This window comes from Sciurus carolinensis, chromosome 9 (assembly GCF_902686445.1).
Source record: "Sciurus carolinensis chromosome 9, mSciCar1.2, whole genome shotgun sequence".
NCBI classification, from domain to species: Eukaryota; Metazoa; Chordata; class Mammalia; order Rodentia; family Sciuridae; genus Sciurus; species Sciurus carolinensis.
This window is the reverse complement of record NC_062221.1, coordinates 42,358,090-42,376,572: the sequence shown is the minus strand read 5'-3', so window position 1 is coordinate 42,376,572 and position 18,483 is coordinate 42,358,090. Positions and strand designations below refer to the sequence as shown.

Genomic DNA, 18,483 nt, shown 5'->3' with positions numbered 1-18,483 from the left:
TGCTGGTGAGCATCCCCTCTAAGAAATAAACCTGCCCACTCAGAAGACAGTGGGACTGACTGTAGCAACCATTTGCTCTTGGTGATGAAGTTGTACAGCATAAGGCCAGATGAGGTGCCCTGGAGTGCTGACCTGGTGAATTTAGACCTAGTCCTGGAAGTATTAGTGAACTTTGGAATATTATTTTCATCCAACAAAAAATTTGATATGTGAATGTTTTATAAAGGTTAACCTGATTATCCTAAGTATAACCAAACAAAAACCTAAGGATAACTAGGTTAATCTTCATAAAACATATGAACTCCTTAAAACTTGGTTTAGGGACAGAGTGTTTTTCTTTTTTTTTTTTTTTTTTTTTGGTGGCCAGGGACAGGGAGTGCTGGGAATTTAACTCAGGGGCACTCTGAGTTACCGCCCCAGCCTTTTTTTTTTTTTTTTTTTTTAGCTTTCTTAATTTTAAGACAGGGTCCTAATAAGTAGTTTGGGGTCTCACTAAGTTTCCGAAGCTGGCCTCAAACTTGTGATCCTCTGTTTCAGCCTCCAAAGCTGCTGGGATTATAGGTGTGCACCACCACACCTAGCTAGGGACAGAGTTTTTAAAGCTGTGTTTTATCTGTGAAATGCTAATAACTATTCCACAAAAAAGGTTCCATAGACAGAAGTTTTTGCAGATTTCTTTAATATTTAATAGGAGGACTGAGTGCCTTGGTGATGCTGATGTATTACAAAACCACTCAGTGGGAATGTGGTGCTTTCCCCAAGCTTATTTGACAGGATCTCTCGTTTTATTTCTTCTCATCTGTTTCTCTCTGAACAAACACTTTGGGACCTGAGTTCATACATAGAAGAACTTATTAAACCTAAGAGGCAGAATGAAAGCAAGGAACAAGAAAAGAGCCTGTGGAAGTAATTCTGCTGTATACAGGAGGCCTAAACTGGAAAGGAAAGCAAGGAACAATTATGAAATATTTTTGAGGAGACAAAAGGACACTGTGACTAGAAAATTAGGGACAAGGAAAATTTAAAACTGATTGGTTCAGTGTCACTGATGGAGTCTCCCAAGAAAAATAGGACATGTGGCATGTCATGACTGATGGGCCAGGTTGCTGAAGACCCGGGCAGCTCTGGTGGTAGGTCTGTTCTGGGTGATATGAGTTTTGTGGCATGATAATGGGTATAATAAAGAACCTAGAAGTGCTGCTAAGCTGTGCTTCTGGAAGCAGGAAAATGGTTCAGCAAAACATAGTAAAATACACTCTAAAACCACAGCATGTAGCCTCAGCAAGTTATTTCCCCTCCCTGAATCTCATTTTTCTCATCTGAAAGCTTCCTGATTGAACTGAGTGACACATGTAGTCCCTTCAGATACTTAAAGGGGAGCTTTTCCTCCAGCACCTTTAATAAATGAGATATCATTATAATTGTATCAGTTGCCTCTTCTTTAGTTATCCTGGTATAGTTTGAAACCCTTGTTTAATAAAACTCAAATGTCCACCACAGACACACCTCTTAATTTTTAAAGTCATTATAATTACGTTTATACTAAATAGAAATAGGGCCAGACTCAGAATTAATTTGTACCTTGATAATGAAACTTGTTTCTCTGGATTTCTGAAGGGGGGGAAAAAATCACTGAAGGAAGTTAAAGCATCATAGATCCACTTAGACACATGACGATGTAAAAAGAAGACAAAAAATGACAAGAAGGGCATATGAGGAAATGGGACATCACTGATGACCTCTTAAATTCAGAGACCATGAGGTTATCATTTCTTTTATCCCTCTGGTTCTCAAAACCTGATATTCTGTTATGAACCTTTCATCATCTCAGTCCCTAGAGGAAAATCCACCTCAGAGAGAGGTAGGGAACCAGCTGCTCTCTTTCAGGAGCCCATGATCATTGCCAGCTTTGGACCCTGGAGAAGGGTCGAACCCCTCAGCTGCCCAAGCCCCTCTCAGTGCCTATACACAATTTTTTATTTATAAATTTGTATTATTTTTCTTAAAGGAGCCCCCACACCCCCCACACCCCCAACCCCAGCCAGGTCTGGTGGCACATGCCTGTAATCCCAGTGATTCTGGAGACTGAGGCAGGATGATTGCAAGTTCAAAGCCAGACTCTGCAACTTAGTGAAGCTCTAAACAACTTAGGGAGACCCCATCTCAAAATAAAAAAGGACAAGGGATGTGGCTCAGTGAAAAAGTTCCTCTGGATTTAGTCTCCAAGAAAAAAGAACCCTTCCCCCAACGTTGACATGTCAGACCTGACAAAATCTGGAGCCCTCCTCTTTTTTAGTATATTTTGTTCAGAAATGTTGAAATAACTCTTAACTGTGAAAACCGTGGATGCAGCCAGGATGGACATCTTTTTGAATCTAGGAAAGTCTGAGATGATTGGAAATTAGAGGTGGGGGAGATATTACCCTGCTGCGTTTCTCCACAGTGTCACTTTGCTTTCTTCACATCATTCACTGGCTTTAACCATTTATCTTGTTCCAGGCCTTATTTTTTCAAATCATAAATGTAGTGCTTGAAGGGCAAGAACAGTAATCTAGACCCATCTCTGGTTTTCCAAAGATTCCAGAAAGGGACAAGGGGCTCTGTGAATGCTACTTAATATTTAAAGGGTTTATTGTCACATTTTCAGACCTTCCACTCCTCTGGCTATCCTATGACTAGCCAGATGACTAGTTGAGAAACTTAATAACATTCATTCTTAAGTTTCTTATTTGTTCAACAGTTCACTTCAAAACATAATTTAGAGGTTACAAGCTTGCTACATTGTAAAGAAAACATGATGTTGTAGTAATAAAGAGGTAGATTCTAGAGTTAGACTGTTAAAAATCCCAGCTCTGCTACTTACTAGCTGTGTTTTAAGTAGCTGCTTCACTTCTCTGTTCCTGTTTCCATCGTCTATAAATCAGGGCTGATAATAGTCTGCCACCGAGGATTGAGTGATGGGTATCTGTGGGTACATAAGACAGAGAGAGCACTCCGAAGCATACGCTGGTTGTGTGCTGTGAGTAGCAGCTTTCAAGCTTTCCCCCAAAAAGCTTGCAACAAGGAAGTTGATGTTCCTCTGGATGGGTCACCAGGTCAATTCTGGATAACAATCTTAATACCATATTTATTGAAATGGAGAGAAAGGGCATTTGACTTGATAAAGCAAATAATAGGTAAAAAATCTTGCCATTCTTTCATGGGCAAAAGAGAATCTAGTTATTTAATTTTTTTTAATACAAAAACATTGAGCACACCAGCTAGGAAGAACAGTGCCACATCAGGCCGTGTGGAGGCCTGTCCCCCAACACACACTGCTACTTCTGAAAGTCATACAGACCTGAGAGATGACCTCAGCAGCTTTCACTAACACTTTTAGAATAATCTGTGTTTCCACTTAGTGCTGGGTATTCTCAGCAACCTGCCAAGAGCACTTGGAGAAGACATGGCAGGGCAAGGCAGAGGTGGTTCCAAGACAACTTTTAGAAATTCACAAAATGTATAAAAGAATGTGTCTTCTTTCTAAAAAGAATGAACTGGGTTCCTGAATGTTCTTGTTGCCATTTAAGATGTGTTTCCAAGATGGTATATTTGACACATCTTTCAGGTTAAAGAAAATGTCTAATGCCATCAGCTATGTGGAACTGATACAGGGAACAATCCTTTTTAATAAATCAGGCAGCTTACAGTAGAAACTGTCCCTTAGACTCTCGTGTTGAGACTCCATATTGGGAGAAACAATTCTGCCAAAGGCATGTATTCAGTTGCTTAAATGAAAGACAGGAAAGAGGGAGAAAGGAGATAAAGGAAAAACAGGCAATTAAATGATATTCAGTTTATACTATGGGAAAAAATTTTGTTTCCATACTTGGCAAAATGTCCAGATGACTCTGGACTCTGTTAGATTTCAAAGGACAGCAAAATGTTTTGTAGTGCCAATTGGTGTGAGGGTAAGTAGGTGGTGGGCGGGGAGGAAGAAGCCACTGTCTTGTTGCCATGGGAGCCACTTATAGTGGGAAGTTTCCCACTCATGACGAGGTCTCCATGTGAAACAGTATGTGTTGCTGAGGGCCATGGCTGACAGAAGCTGATATTGAACTCAGTGCCAGCACTGTGCTGAGCTTTTTATAAATTATTCCATTTTGTAAATTATCCAGCTGATAAGCTGTACTCCTGTTCAGCCTCTATTTTTACAGATGAGAAAACTAAAGCTTTGAGGAACTAAAGCTTTCAGGAAGTTGCTTTACTTGTGTGTACATGTTTCCATCATCTGTAAAACAGGGGTAGTAATAGGGTCTGCCTCTAGGATTGAGCCATGGACTAAGTCCACACTTAGGAGACTCGATTCTGAGCACTTTGACTTCAGCACCTGAAGTCATACCTGTTAAAGGTGGAGACTTTGCAGTAAGACCCAGGGTGACTGTAACCACCGAGGCTCTGGTAAGGCGGAGCTGCATTGTCTGCCCACCTCCTTTCACACCTTTCTGGCTCCCAAGAGCTGCCAACTATGCTCTTTTTCCCTAGGACTTCTTTTCCCTTAACTCTCTTTCTTCAAAACTATCTTTTTCTTTCTCTCCTTCAGCCTCAAGAATAACTTCTTCCTGTAGTTCAGGCAAAAGAATCGTCCTAAATGAGCAATTACACACTGATCTGAATGGCCGCCACTTGACTAAGAAAAAGTGGTTGTTAAAAGGAAGAGCTTTTTTTAAAAAAATTCTTAGTTATAGATGGACACAATATTTATTTTGTTTATTTTTATGTAGTGCTGAGGAGCGAATCCAGTGCCTCACACGTGCCAGGCAAGAGCTCTACCACTGAGCTACAACCCCAGCCCCAGAAAGAGCTTTCTTTGGGTCAGCTTCTTGACCTCTCTTGCCTGCTTGCTGGTCTCTTCTATACAGACTGGAAGGCTAGGGCCCCACAAGCTGAGCTCTGCGTGTCTCTCTCCAACCCATACTGATACCACTTGGCTTCTGCACAGATGCCAACCTCTGCTTCAGGAACGTATAAAAAGTGCTTTTGTCCTGAGCAGCCTTCCTTCCATGATTGACTTGGAAGCTTAGGGAAATGAAAAGGAATTGAGATATACTCTGAATTTATAGGCAATAAAAGCATTGTGGTGAAAGAAAGGAAGGAACTTTGGGACAAACAGTAAGAGAGTTCTGAACATTTTCCTTCAAGAAGAGATTTCTGTTATTTAGTCTAAATATTCAACTTGGGCCCATACCATGTAAGGGGATTAGGGCTTGTGGTTAAAGAGATGGCTATATTTTAAGTCAAAAAATAGGACACAGTACAAAGGAAAATGACAGGTCCTGGTAACAATTATGAGGCTAAACCGTAAAATCAGAAATATGCCATTTTCATATGCTTTAAAATTGTATATCCAAATTTGAGGTTTGAAAAGTGTGGGTTGTTTTTGATTCCCAGTATACTTGGGACAGTAAGATAAGCCACATTTCTGCATGAGTGGGGAGGAGTCTGAACTTGGTTTAGTTACATGGATTTAAAACAGAAATGTGAGACAAATTGATTGGGTCAGTGAAGAAAATCTAAAATTTTTAAAACAAAGGGAAGTCAATCCAAATGTGTTTGATTTATTTGACTATGTATAAAAGTTTCTGCACCCTCAAGCATTAAAAGTAGCTAAGTTTTCACATAACCTCAGAGTTTTATGATTCAAGGGTGCAGACAGAACCAAAAGGAAACTCATTATTTCAGGTTATCTTATGATGATAGGCAGATTTTTAACTAATTGGAAAAGTAAATGAATAATAATCCCAAGTGATTTTTTTCTGTGTTGCTTAAAAAGATAACTTTCATGTTTGACCAAAAATAATGACCTTTTTCAGTTAAATGAATTTTCATTGTGAGTAAAGTGGATTCGGGCACTGGGATAGCTAAGGCAGGACCCCTCAGGAGGTGGTGATCTCCCCTACTGCACTTGGTGGTGTGTGGACATCCAGGAGACCCTCCATTCTTGTTCCACTTTCCCACAGACTGATACTTGGAATGCCTTCTTTTGGAGTACAGCTTTACATGTTTTTACATTTAAATGCCTCTAGGAAGGGCAAGATTCACTATTACCCTTCACGGGGAAAGGAGCAAATATGTGACCTTCCTGCTTTCCCTTTATGGCAGCTCTTGGTAATCAACCACAGATTTCTTCCCAGTATGCCTTGTTCCCAGAATCCTCTCCCTGGCACAGCTGTCCAGGAAGCACTCCAAATTGATTAGCTATGACATGCAAGTTGACACCTACTTGACATTCCTAATTTTTATCTTATGTGAATGAGTTTATTGAATCAGCAAATTTTGAGAGCAAGAAAGGAAAGAAAGTGTAAAGTTTCTTAATTGGAAGAAGAGAAGTCACCACTAAGGGCAGTTTGTAAACTTTTGTCAATAACCTTTTACAGAGAAAGAAGTCCCACTTATCTACTGTTAAGTGTCATATACCATTATTAGCTTTTTGTGTTCATTTTGCCATTTTTCCTTCACAGCAACTTTGAAAAGAAGGAGAGAAGGGTAAGAAAGAGAGAGAGAGAGGTCTCAATTGTACCTTGGAAGAAACTAAGCTTCCATGACTTGAAATAACTTGTTCAAGGTTTAAGTGCAAAGCTATGACACAGATCTCCGGTCCCTATCTTCCCAGCATACATTGCGATTTTATACATAGTTTCCAGAGTTATGTAGAATATACCAAAATGCATGCCATAAGAATCTTCTCAAGTAACCTACGTTTTGCAGTCTCATCTCCTTAGCAACAAAATTCTACATTAATTTGCATGGACTAAGAATTGGAATTTATATTTGTTCAATCTTTGTTACTTTTACCTGGTGAATAAAAGGACAGTTCCTTGGAGATGATGTAAAATCCAGATATTTTTCTCAGTCTGAATCTTTTTAAGTTTTTCTTGTGGGTTTTCTTCTGTGATATTTTACTATTCATGTTTATGGTTATATTTTCCAATTTCATTGCATATGTTCATCTGAGAAAATTAACTAAAATGGTTGGAGGAGAGATATTTTGCCATATGTCAACCTGGATAAAGAAACAATATTATTGGGCTGGAGATATAGCTTAGTTGGTAGAGTGCTTGCCTTGCAAGCACAAGGCCCTGGGTTCAATCCCCAGCACCGCAAAAAAAAAAAAAAAAAAAGAAACAATATTATTGAGGATGGCACAATCAATGATTTTTAGCAAGTACTAGTTTTGAATTTCAGTACCCTATATATGCAATTGCTAAGCCATTGATTAGATCAGATAGATAGATAGGTTGGTTGACTTTCTGTCTGATATGTTAGGGACAATTTCAACATCCCTTTCCAATCAGGAATAGCAAACCTATTTTTATAGCAAGTCTTCTGTAATGTCATACTGTTGTTTAAGAAAAGTCAATGAGTACTTATTGAGCACCTACCTACTGTATGCTAATGTCAGAATGCTAAGGAAAGAATGACAGCCAAAGTTGCTTAGTGTTGAGAAAGCCGTGGAGCCCTTCCCTGACCCTAGCCCCAGTTGCCATACATAGCCACAGTCCACTTTGCAGCGTCTCCGACATGATCTGCCACAACTCACATGCATCGTCTAATGCTCTTATTAATAATGGCATGTCCATGCCACTTACTGGGTGCCAGGCCTCCTGCCACACATTTCACAGTAATTCGTTTAATTCTGTATACAACTCTAGAAAGTAGATACTCCATTTTATAGTACAGAAATCAGAGACAAAAGAGATTAAGAAATGTGATGAAGATCAATAGCCAGTAAGTACTTGAGGTAGACTTTGAAACTAGGTGGTCCTGTTCTGCATCAGTGTATTTGACCCATACTTAGGTCTGAGCTACAAGGTACTGTGATCCAGGTGGGAGCAGATCATTTCAAACAGTGTGATTTGTAAGAAAAGGGAGAATCTGATAAATCTTCCAAACAGTAAATAGAACCAGATTTGTGATTAGATATGGACTCTGACCAGAGGAGGCATGCCAAAGAGCCCCAAAGGTCACTGACTTTAAAGACTGATCAAATGATGATGTGCCCCTAGGAAGTGGGGTATTTGAGATGGGAAGCAGTTTAGGGGAAGTGGTCATCAGTTCAGCTTTGATCTGACTAATCAAGGTGATGACGTCAACTCCAAATTGATTGGTATGACCCACAGACATGGTGAAATGGCAAAACACTGCAGCATGGTGGTCAAGTATAGGATGTGGAAAGAAAATCTCCAGTGTCAGTGTTAGCACCTCCATGACCCTAATCAAGTTACTTCGCTTATCTGAACCTGTTTTCTTTTAAAAAAAAAAAAAAAAGTTTATTTGTTCAATTTGCTGTACATGACAGTAGAATGCATTTATACAGTTTGATAGATCATACATAAATGGAGTGTAATTTCTCATTTTTCTGATTATACATATTGCAGGATCACATTGGTCATGTAGTCATACATGTACGTGGTAGTAATGTCTGCTTCACTCTACTATCATTTCTACCCCCATACCCCTTCCCCTCCCTTCACTCCCTCTACCTAATATAAAGTAACTCTATTCTTCCCTAACCCTGCCCCTTACTGTTAATTAACATTCACATATCAGAGAAAACATTCAGCCTTTGGTTTTTGTTTTTTGGGGAGGGGGGTTGGCTTATTTCACTTAGCATGATACTCTAACTTCATCCATTTACCAGCAAATGCCAAAATTTCATTCTTTTTTAAAGCTGAGTAGTATTCCATTGTATAAATATACCACATTTTCTTTATCCATTCATCTGTTGAAGGACATCTAGATTGGTTCCATATTTTAACTATGTCAAATTGAGCTGAACATGTTTTATTATCTCTTACTGGGTTCCTATTATAACCACCAATAGAAAATTTAGAGTTATAGTGAGATGCCAAAGCCTAGACAGCTAATTAAAGGCAGAATCCAGATCATAAACCTAAATGAATTATTTTTTAAAACTTATTAATCCGATTACTAACTATTCATGAGAAAAAGAATAATCACATTCTTAAGTCAGAGCTGGGAAGACCCTATCATATCATCCAAATCAGGACACTTTTAAATAAAAGTGGGTGCTATTAATAAATACATTAGAAAGACAGGCATTCTGCTGGAATTATGGGAGTCACAGGACAAGGGTATAAATGGTTACATTACTTGCAGCCACCAGAAGAGATAATTTTGAAATACTTTTTGTAGAAACCACAAGTATGGTTTCCAGTTTTGAATAAACATACTCCTGGGTGGAAGAGGGTATATTCAGGATGTTTTCAAGCTGGGCTCCTTTTTATACCTGGATCAGTTCCTCTTTCATCTCTTGCTCAGCAGTGTTCCTCACCCCACAATTGTCCCTTGGCCCACATATGACACTCAAGCCACTGTGATCATTCAGTTGTTTAGAAGGAAAAGGAGTGACTTCATTGCACTAATACATCTGGCCTTGTCTCCATTGTCTGACATTTGCTCATTGCTGATTGCTGCCTTGTAGTTGCTCCGCTCTGCTGCTGATTGGTCTGCTGGCATAAAGTACCATGAAGAGTCCATCCATGCTGCTTACATCCATGTGATAGAAAACAGCAAGCACTATATCTACATTGAAGTAAGTCCTGCTCATGCAATAGATTGTGGGAAACTCCCTGCTCAGAAATGTCACAGAGACTGCAGGATTAGGACCTGCCCTATTGATATGTGTATGTGATCTGTGAAGAGTGCTGGAGAACTTCTGATTCCTGTCACCTGAAATTCACTCTGCATGGTCATTAACTCAAGCTTGTAATGGGAGTCTCCCAAATCCTTGCTCTTATAATGTGTCAACTCACTGTAATATTATTTGCCAGAAATACCCCAACATGAATGTGTACATTTGGATTTGGCTCGCTTGCAGGACTAAGGCATGAAGCATGTGCTATTTGAGGATGGCACACACATAGAGAGACAGAAGTAGCTAAAATAGAGACCACCTGATGTCACTGGTTTGGGGATGTGCCGGGAAATGAACATGGGAAGGGAAGATGTGAGCATATGGAAGGCAGGAACCTCCTTCTTCAATCCTCTGTGAACTACCGTTCATAAGAAAGGGTTTTCAGGTCCCAGAGTTTGTGTGCAGAGTATGTGAGAAAATCTGGGAACACTGAGTTTAGTCTGGGAAATTTAATTGTACTTCAAAGTGGATATTAAAAAAAGTTCAGGGCACTTGGAAAACCCTGAGAAAATAAAGTCACAATAATGGAAAAAAAAAATAAATCGGAGTTCATCCTCCCTTCTTTATTCTAACTTTTTCTTCCCACTGAATAAAATGCTGAAGTGGAGATGGATGGGCTGGGGAGAATCATTCTAGCCCTATTTTCTTTCTCCTTGAGTGCTGGCCTGCTCCCTCTGTATACAGTGACAATTCATTAAAGGCAAACAGCAAAGAATTGGAGCTTTATTTATTTTGCAGGACTAGAGAAAGAAAAGACTAATTTAAAATATTAGCAGGCTAAATGCAGTGTGGTATCATGGCTGGGATCATGCCACAAAGAACAGTAGCAGGAAAATTAGTGAACTCTGTACAGAGTCTAGAGTATAGTAATGCCTTTGGTATTACTGACTGACATCTATGCCATAGTAATTTAAGATACTAAAGCTGGCTCGCTTTTTTTAGTAGTTTTCATGTCGCTTTTTTTTTTTTTTAATATTAACATGACATTAAATGGTGTCAGGGGGCTGTAGGGGAATATAGCTCAGCTGGTAGAGAGCTTGCTTCACATGCACAAGGCCTTGGGTTTGATCCTCAGTTTCACCAAAAAAAAAAAAGAAGAAGTAAATGGTGTCATTAGTGCCATGTAGGTAAACACAGTCACAGACATAGGCCGGGTTGACACTCCTCTAGTCAGGGTAAGTGTTCAGCATTCACAGTACTCCTCCAAAAACAGAAGTAAAGGACATGACATGTGGCCAGTCTGTGTTCACAGCTGCGGAGGAATACTAAACTTTGTAATATGAATCAAGAAACAAACAAAAACATGGTTTGGTTGCCACTGAGCTTTCAATTGCTTAATGCCCTAAAGCAAACCACAGTCTCAGATGAGTTCCTGCACAATATCTTCCTGTAAGTTTGTCTTCTCCTGAGACGTTCTGCAGATTTGTGTACTTATGCATAAACATTTATGAGTCATAAAAATGATAATGCTACAAACGAATGGTAATCATATTTTGAGTTATTGTTTATAAATCTTTATACCTCCAGATGATTAACAAACACTACTTTGAGATGATTGTCCTTAGAAATTACAAATGCACTATAAGAATCTGGATTCTATTTGAACACATAGCACTCATAATATTTATGTCAATTTCTGACATCCCTTTATGCAGCAACAAAATCTTTTCCACCATTATGATAATAATGCCATGGCTGATTTTCTAGTAGTAGTTTTAAAGAATGTTTTATAGATGCGTGAATACCAGAAGTACTTAGAGAAATGTTTCTTTTTTCCATTTTATTAGTATTTGTGTGTATGTACATGTATGTATATGTGTAAAATGTATATATATATATGTATATATACACATACATACAACATAGTAACAAAAGAGATTTGAAACTACTTAAAATAGAAGTTTTGGGATAATTAAAACCCCCCCCCAAAAAAAAAAGAGAGAGAGAGAGAGACAAGGTAAAAGCAGATAAAAGCAGATACAAGGAAATAATGGAGAAAAGTGGAGAGGATTAGACCAAGACTTCTGCAGTCTACCTTGTTAAAAAGTAAATTTAGGGGGTGGGGACATAGCTCAGTTGGTAATGTCCTTGCCTTGCATGCACAAGGCTCTGGGTTCAATCTCCAGCACCACACACACACACACACACAAAAAAAAGTAAATTTAACATGAGACAGAATGTTTGTCAATATAGAATTTTTAATCATAAGCATTTATACAATGTGTAAATCTGAAAAAAAAAAACCAACAAATTCTGGATGCTCTGGGTTCTAAGAATGTAATTTAGAAGTTCACAGGTGAACAGTGTGGCCTGCCTCTTGAGAAGGGTTCTCTGAGTAATCAAGGACCTGGACGTTCAAGAGACCTGGAATCAGATGGTGGTGCATTGTGTGTTTGTTTCTTTGGGGGGTGCAGTACTCATTGATTTATTCATGTATTTGTTTCCTTTTAAATTTTTTATTTATTTTTCATTATCTTTTTTTGACAGTGATAAATATTTTTAAAAATATTTTTCATACATGTATATAGGGTAATAATTTCTGTCTCAATCTACCATCCTTCCCATCCCCACCCACCTCACCCCTCCCATCTGTACAATCCAATGTTCCTTCATTCTTCCCTAACCACCCCCTACTATGGATCAGTACCCATTTATCAGAGAAAACATTTGGCCTTTGTTTGTTTGGGACTGACTTATTTCACTTAGCATGATATTCTCCAGTTTCATCCATTTACCTGCAAATGCCATAATTTCCTCCTGAATACTTTATATATCACATTTTCTTTATCCATTCATAAGTTGAAGGGCATTTAGGTTGGTTCCATAGTTTTGCTATCATGAATTGAGCTGTTATAAACATTGATGTGGCTGCATCACTGATCTTAAGTCCTTTGGGTATAAACTGAGTGGGATAGCTGGTTCAAATGGTGGCTCCATTTCAAGTTTCTTAGGAATGTCATTACTGCTTTCCAAAGTGGTTGAACCAATCTGCAGTCCCACCAACAATGTATGCGTGTAACTTTTTCCCCCACATCCTTGCCAACACTTATTATTGCTTGTATTTTTGATAATTGCCATTCTGACTGGCATGAGATGAAATCTTAGAGCAATTTTGATTTGTATTTCTTTAATTGCAAGAGATGACAAACATTTTTTCATATGTTTGTTGATCAACTGTATTTATTCTTCTATGAAGTGTCTGTTCAGTTCCTTAGCCCATTTATTGATTGGGTTCTTTGTTTTTTTGGCGTTAAGTTTTTTGAGTTCTTTATATATCCTGGAGATTAGTGCTCTATCTGAGGTGCGTGTGGTAAAGATTTTTTCCCATTCCGTAGACTCTCTCTTCAAATTATTGATTGTTTTCTTTGCTGAGAAGAAGCTTTTTAGTTAAAATCCATCCCATTTACTGATTCTTGATTTTATTTCTTGTGTTTTAGGAGTCTTGTTAAGGAAGTCAGGTCCTAAGCCGACCTGGTAAAGATTTGGGCCCGTTTTTTCTTCTGTTAGGTTCTGGGTCTCTGTTTTAGTGCAGATGGTGGTACTTCAATTCTGTGCTGTTTACTTTCCCAGTGTGATTTCAGTGGTGAGAACACAACTGCTGTGTGAAACAGTTTTTCAGAAATACAAATGTAATTTTTTGACTACATCTTCCTTAGACTACATGTAAACTACTAAGAAAAGAAATCCTTCGTGACTCTCTTGTTCTTTTCGTCACAGAACCAGTTTTTCATAAGCTGTGCTGATGACAAAGTAGTGTTCAACAAGGTTGGCGATGCCATCGCCCAGCGGATCCTGAAAGCTCACAGGTAACGTTTTGGCTCTTATTTGGGGTGAAGTTATTGCCTCAGATGTCCTTGTATTTCCTGTTAATGTGACTTCTGAAAGCCCATTTTTAATGGACTGTCATTTCCTACGAGGCTTGAATGTGGTCCAGCCAGTGGTGGGCTCTTGGTTCCTTTCATCTGAGTTGCTAAGAATTTGGAGTTCATTTTGGTGGGAATCTGAATTCTTCCAGGGCCCAATCATTTTTTCCTGGCCACACTCTTGCCCATGCTTGAGATTTGTGGTTTGATTTATTTAATGGCAGACAGTGAGCTATGTTCACTTATAAACAAAGCAAAATAAACATTTTTTGCCATGGGTTATATTTAAATTCTTGTTTCCATCTGTCTTATGTCTCCAACTCATGGGATTATTTTTTAACAGTTTTGAGATAGATTCCACATTCAGTGTAGCCCACCCACTTAAACTGTACAGTTTACTGATCATTAGGATATTTACAGGGTTGTACAACCATCACCTAATCAATGTTCATCACTCCAGAAAAAAAACCCATGCCCGTTGGCAGTCATTGCTCACTCCTTTTTCCCTGAGCCCTTGGAAATTATGAATCTATTTTGTTTTCTGTAGATTTGCTAACATGGGCATTTCCTATAAATGGAATCATGTAATATGTTGTCTTTTATGAGTGACTTCTTTTTTTTAATTTTACAGACTGCATTTTCATTCATTGTACATAAATGAACAACTTTTCGTTTCAATGGTCGTGCACCATGTAGATTGAAACCACTCCTGTTATGAGTGACTTCTTATAGTTCATCTGTGTCATAACATGTGTCAGTGTTTTCATCTCTTTTTATTGCCAGCTAATATTCCATTATATGGGTATACCACATTTTATTTACCCATTTGGCTGTCATGAAAAACATTGCTCTAGATGTTCTGTACTAGGCTTTTTGTTTTGTTTTGTTTTGTTTTAGAGATTCACTGTGGTATGTACATATGTACATAGGAGAGTTAGTTCAGATTCATTTCACCATTTTTCCCTTTTCCTGTCCCTCTTCCCTCCCCCACAATTCCCTTCCTCTACTTCACTCTCTCTTCTATTTTTTATGGGATTCCCTTCCCCACTTTTTCTTTTCTTTTTTCCACTCTTATTTTGTTCTAGCTTCTGCATGTCAGAGACATCCATACTGACTTTTATACAGGCATGTTTTTGTTTCTCTAAGTGAAATTGCTGGGTCATGTGGTATCTCTGTTTAACATTTTAAGGAACTGTCAGACCATCTTCCAAAGCAGCTACATTTTACATTTCTACAGTGTACGAGCTGCAGTTTCTCTAATTCATTGCTAATTCTTATTATCTCTCTTTTCATTGTATTCTAGTAGGTATGAAATAGCATCCCATTGTGGTTTTAATTTGAATTTCTCTATTGACTAATGATGTTGAGCATCTTTTTGTGTGTTTACATTGCTCAGATCCCTTGCCTATTTTTTATGGAGTTATTTGACTTTTTATTGTTAAAATTGCCAGAGTTCTTTATATATTCTGAATACAAGTCAAATATAGACTACATGATTTTCAAGTATTTTTTCCCATTCCATGGGTTGTTTTTTACTCTCTTGATATTTTTTGAAATGTAGATGTTTTAATATTGATAAAGTTCAATTTATCTTTTTTTTCTTTTCTAAGAATGATCAGGATCATAAAGATTTATGCCTGGTTTCTTCGAATAATTTTGTAGATTTTAGCTTATATATCTTTGATGCATTTTGAATTATTTTATGTATATGGTATGAGTTAGGGGCCCCTCTTCACTCCTTGCCTGTGGATGTGGAGTTGTCCCAACACTACTTATTGAAAAGATCTTGAATTGTCTTGGTATCTGAGACTATTTCTTTGTATGGCTGATTTTAACTCTGTGTAAAAGTAGCAATATAAGAAAGCAAAACCCATCTATTTCATTAGTTTAAGTCACTGACTGCATGCAGTGAAGAATATTAATTAAATATATATTATAAATACATATATATTTATACATATTTGGGGATTAAAACTTTTTTGACTTCCACTGTCATGTTGTACCTTGGTAACTTTCTTTCACCTATTTTGTGGTAATTTTTAGACTTAAAAATGTAACTGTAACTATCAACATTTTATACGCTTCATAGTTTATGTCTGCATTATCTTACTGAATCTTCACAAATACTCATAATAGCAGGTTACGTAGTCACTGCTGTTTTTGTTGTTGCTGCTTCCATTTTAGGAATTAAAAACTGAGATTCTAAAGGTCATATATTTGTCTAGGCCTTTAACAGCCTTTGATGAAACCAGCTTTGAGCCCATTCTTGCACTTTTGACCCAGTGCCTCCACAATGTCATGTAACTCTAATTCATAAGTGGTTAGGTATTTACCTAGGCAAGTGGATCAGTCCTCTGTGGTTCTGTGCCACTTTAGCCAATCATTGGATACAGGCTGACCCCAGGGAGTGGGGACAGTCTTGAGTGAGGAACTGCCTTGAGTGAGGCAGGTCCCTTTGGCCTATCAAGGGTAACATCTGGAGAAGGTCTTTACCATGAGTGGCAGTAAGAGGTCAGCCTCTCAGCAGCTGAGAGGGTGGCAGGGTTGATCCCATAGTGAGGGGATGTAGGCAGCAACTAGAGCATCCACCCCATCCTACAGGGTGCACAGTAGATCTCTCCCTTCACTGCACATCAGAATCACCATTGGACCTTTACAAAATTACAAAGAGCCAGACTCAACTCTAGGCCTCCTGGACCATAATTTCCTTGCAGAGGGGTGCAGTCATCTGAATTTTGTAATACTCCAAAGATGACTGCACAGCATGACCAAGATCACTTTGTCTCATCTGGAATAGCAGACATAGCCATAAATATTAATGGTGGCCTGTGTTTTAAAGGTAACTTTTATTCCTTGCCTTCTCATGTACTTTTTTAAAAAAATTTCCCATAGGATCTGTTTCTGAAATGACTTTAAAAAACAGCCTTGTTTACAGTTAAACATACATGTGCATGCAGAGATTTCTTGCCTCCTTGCCATTCTTCCAATTTTATGGAGTAATTTATGTTTAATTTACAAATTTGCATTATTTTTCTCTCAACTCTTGCATTTCACTGATGTAGTTACATCTGCTTTACTTATGAAGCACATTTGGTAAAGAAAAAATGTAGGAAATTAAAGTCAGTCATAGACATACATTCAACTGACAAATGAGTTCATTGAGCTGAGCAGCGGATCATGAATTTTGGAACTGTAATCTGCTAATAAGTAGAGAAAGATGCACTTGAGTTATTAGTTATTAGTTCCTTGTCGTGTCTGGTATAATAAATACCTGTAAGATTTGTTTTTAAGGGTTTGGGAGCCTGAAAGAATATTTTTCTTTGCCATATTAATTTGTCTCTAAAACTCTGAACAATTTCTGAAATCATAAATGCTAGCATTTTAGGGTGGGAAGGAACTTTAAAATATTTTCTGATGAAATATTGCCCAGTGATCCCAAGAGCTGCTCCTGAAAGAAAAAAAAAATCTGTGATGATCTGTAGGTAAGGTAGTACCTCTTGTAGGTTGAATCTCATGCTTGGAGGGCCACAGGGCACATTAAAGATACAATTTCAAACTTACTCTGTAGTTAATGGGAACTGAGTCCCTCATATTTCAAATTAGCTGTTTGTCATCAAGCTCTGATTTCTCAGTAGTCTCACTTTCTGTAACCATTTCAAACTGGCACAAATCTCACACACAGATTTGCAGTGGATGTACACATACATCCTGAAAGCACATTTTAAGTCTCTCCTCTTCATTTCCACATTATTGTTCTTCTTCTATGGTAATTGCAACTGTAAAACATTTTTTTCCTTAATAACTTGAATTCTGTGAGCTTGTAATTCTTAGGCAAGGTCAAAGACAAGTTTTAAAGCCCATCCTGCTGGCTGCCTGCAGTGAGGCATCTCATTTTCACCCATTAGGGGCCTGGACGTGCCATCCTCAAGCTTACCCCTCGCTTCCTTCATAGACTTCTCTGTCTTCTGAGACTCAGAACTTCCCTGCCAAAGTCACATTCTTAGCAACAAGTATAATTTTGGCTGTTGGAAAAAAAGAATCGACTACAGCCCATAGCAGACGGGCGGAGGGAAATGACAGTCAGCAGTCAGCCAGGCCTGCTAACCAAGGAATGCAGGTCCTCTTCCAGGTCCCTCCCACCCCACAGAGATCTGAGTCTTACATTGCCAAATCCCTCAGCTAGGCTGAGTCTTTCTTTTTCTGCCAGTGTTGGAATCTAGACTTACACCAGTTCCCCTAAGCAATTTCTCTGCTCCCCTCACTTCCTTCTGGTTCCTTCTCAATAGTCATAATTCTTCATAGAAACGGGTTTTTGCAAAGCCTCCTTGTTCTGATCCATGACCCAAAGCCTGAACTAAAAGCAGCCAGGAAATCACTACAGAAAACAACATGTCTGATCAAATAAGGAAGACTGTCTTGGAGTTGAGACCAGCTCCCAGGTCACTTTAAACCTATCTTAGACAACTCAAATGAGAGTGGAAGTCAGGAAGGGGAAATCTAACCCACAGTCTAAAATCAACTGTTTCATACTCTGTTTGAACAAGCCAAAGACAGAATAGGGCCAACTGATCCAGATTAGAAACATTTTAAAACACTGTGTGCCATGAACAAATGGCTTCTGAGGATAATCTCAGATCTTCACTTATGAAAACTTGACATGCATCCTTTTTATGTGCTGGTATGAAGTCAGGAAGTGAGACAGTATATTTCATGTTGTGATCACCAAAAAGTTGACATATACAATGAAAATCGACAGTTGACTTAATGTCTCTGTGTCTTGATACTAAACTACATTTAAGAACACACTATGAAGCTGCATTCAAAATATACAGTTTTTAAAATTGCTCAAATCCCTCGTGGTTCTTATAATTGTGAGAAGAGTTTGCCCATAGGTAGGTAGTCTGAGGAATACCTGCTGAGCAA

The 18,483-nt window shown here is 38.4% G+C and overlaps 1 protein-coding gene across 3 annotated transcripts in view; it reads left to right on the top strand.

Annotated features, from left to right (window-relative positions):
* Pld1 (phospholipase D1) overlaps positions 1 to 18,483 on the top strand; it is a 218,175-nt gene that overhangs the window by 158,107 nt on the left and 41,585 nt on the right. For all 3 annotated transcript variants that reach the window (XM_047564308.1, XM_047564306.1, XM_047564307.1), the window contains 2 exons: positions 9,485 to 9,595; positions 13,415 to 13,503. In XM_047564308.1, the coding sequence (XP_047420264.1) occupies positions 9,485 to 9,595; positions 13,415 to 13,503 (200 nt within the window). The remainder of the gene's footprint in view (positions 1 to 9,484; positions 9,596 to 13,414; positions 13,504 to 18,483) is intronic.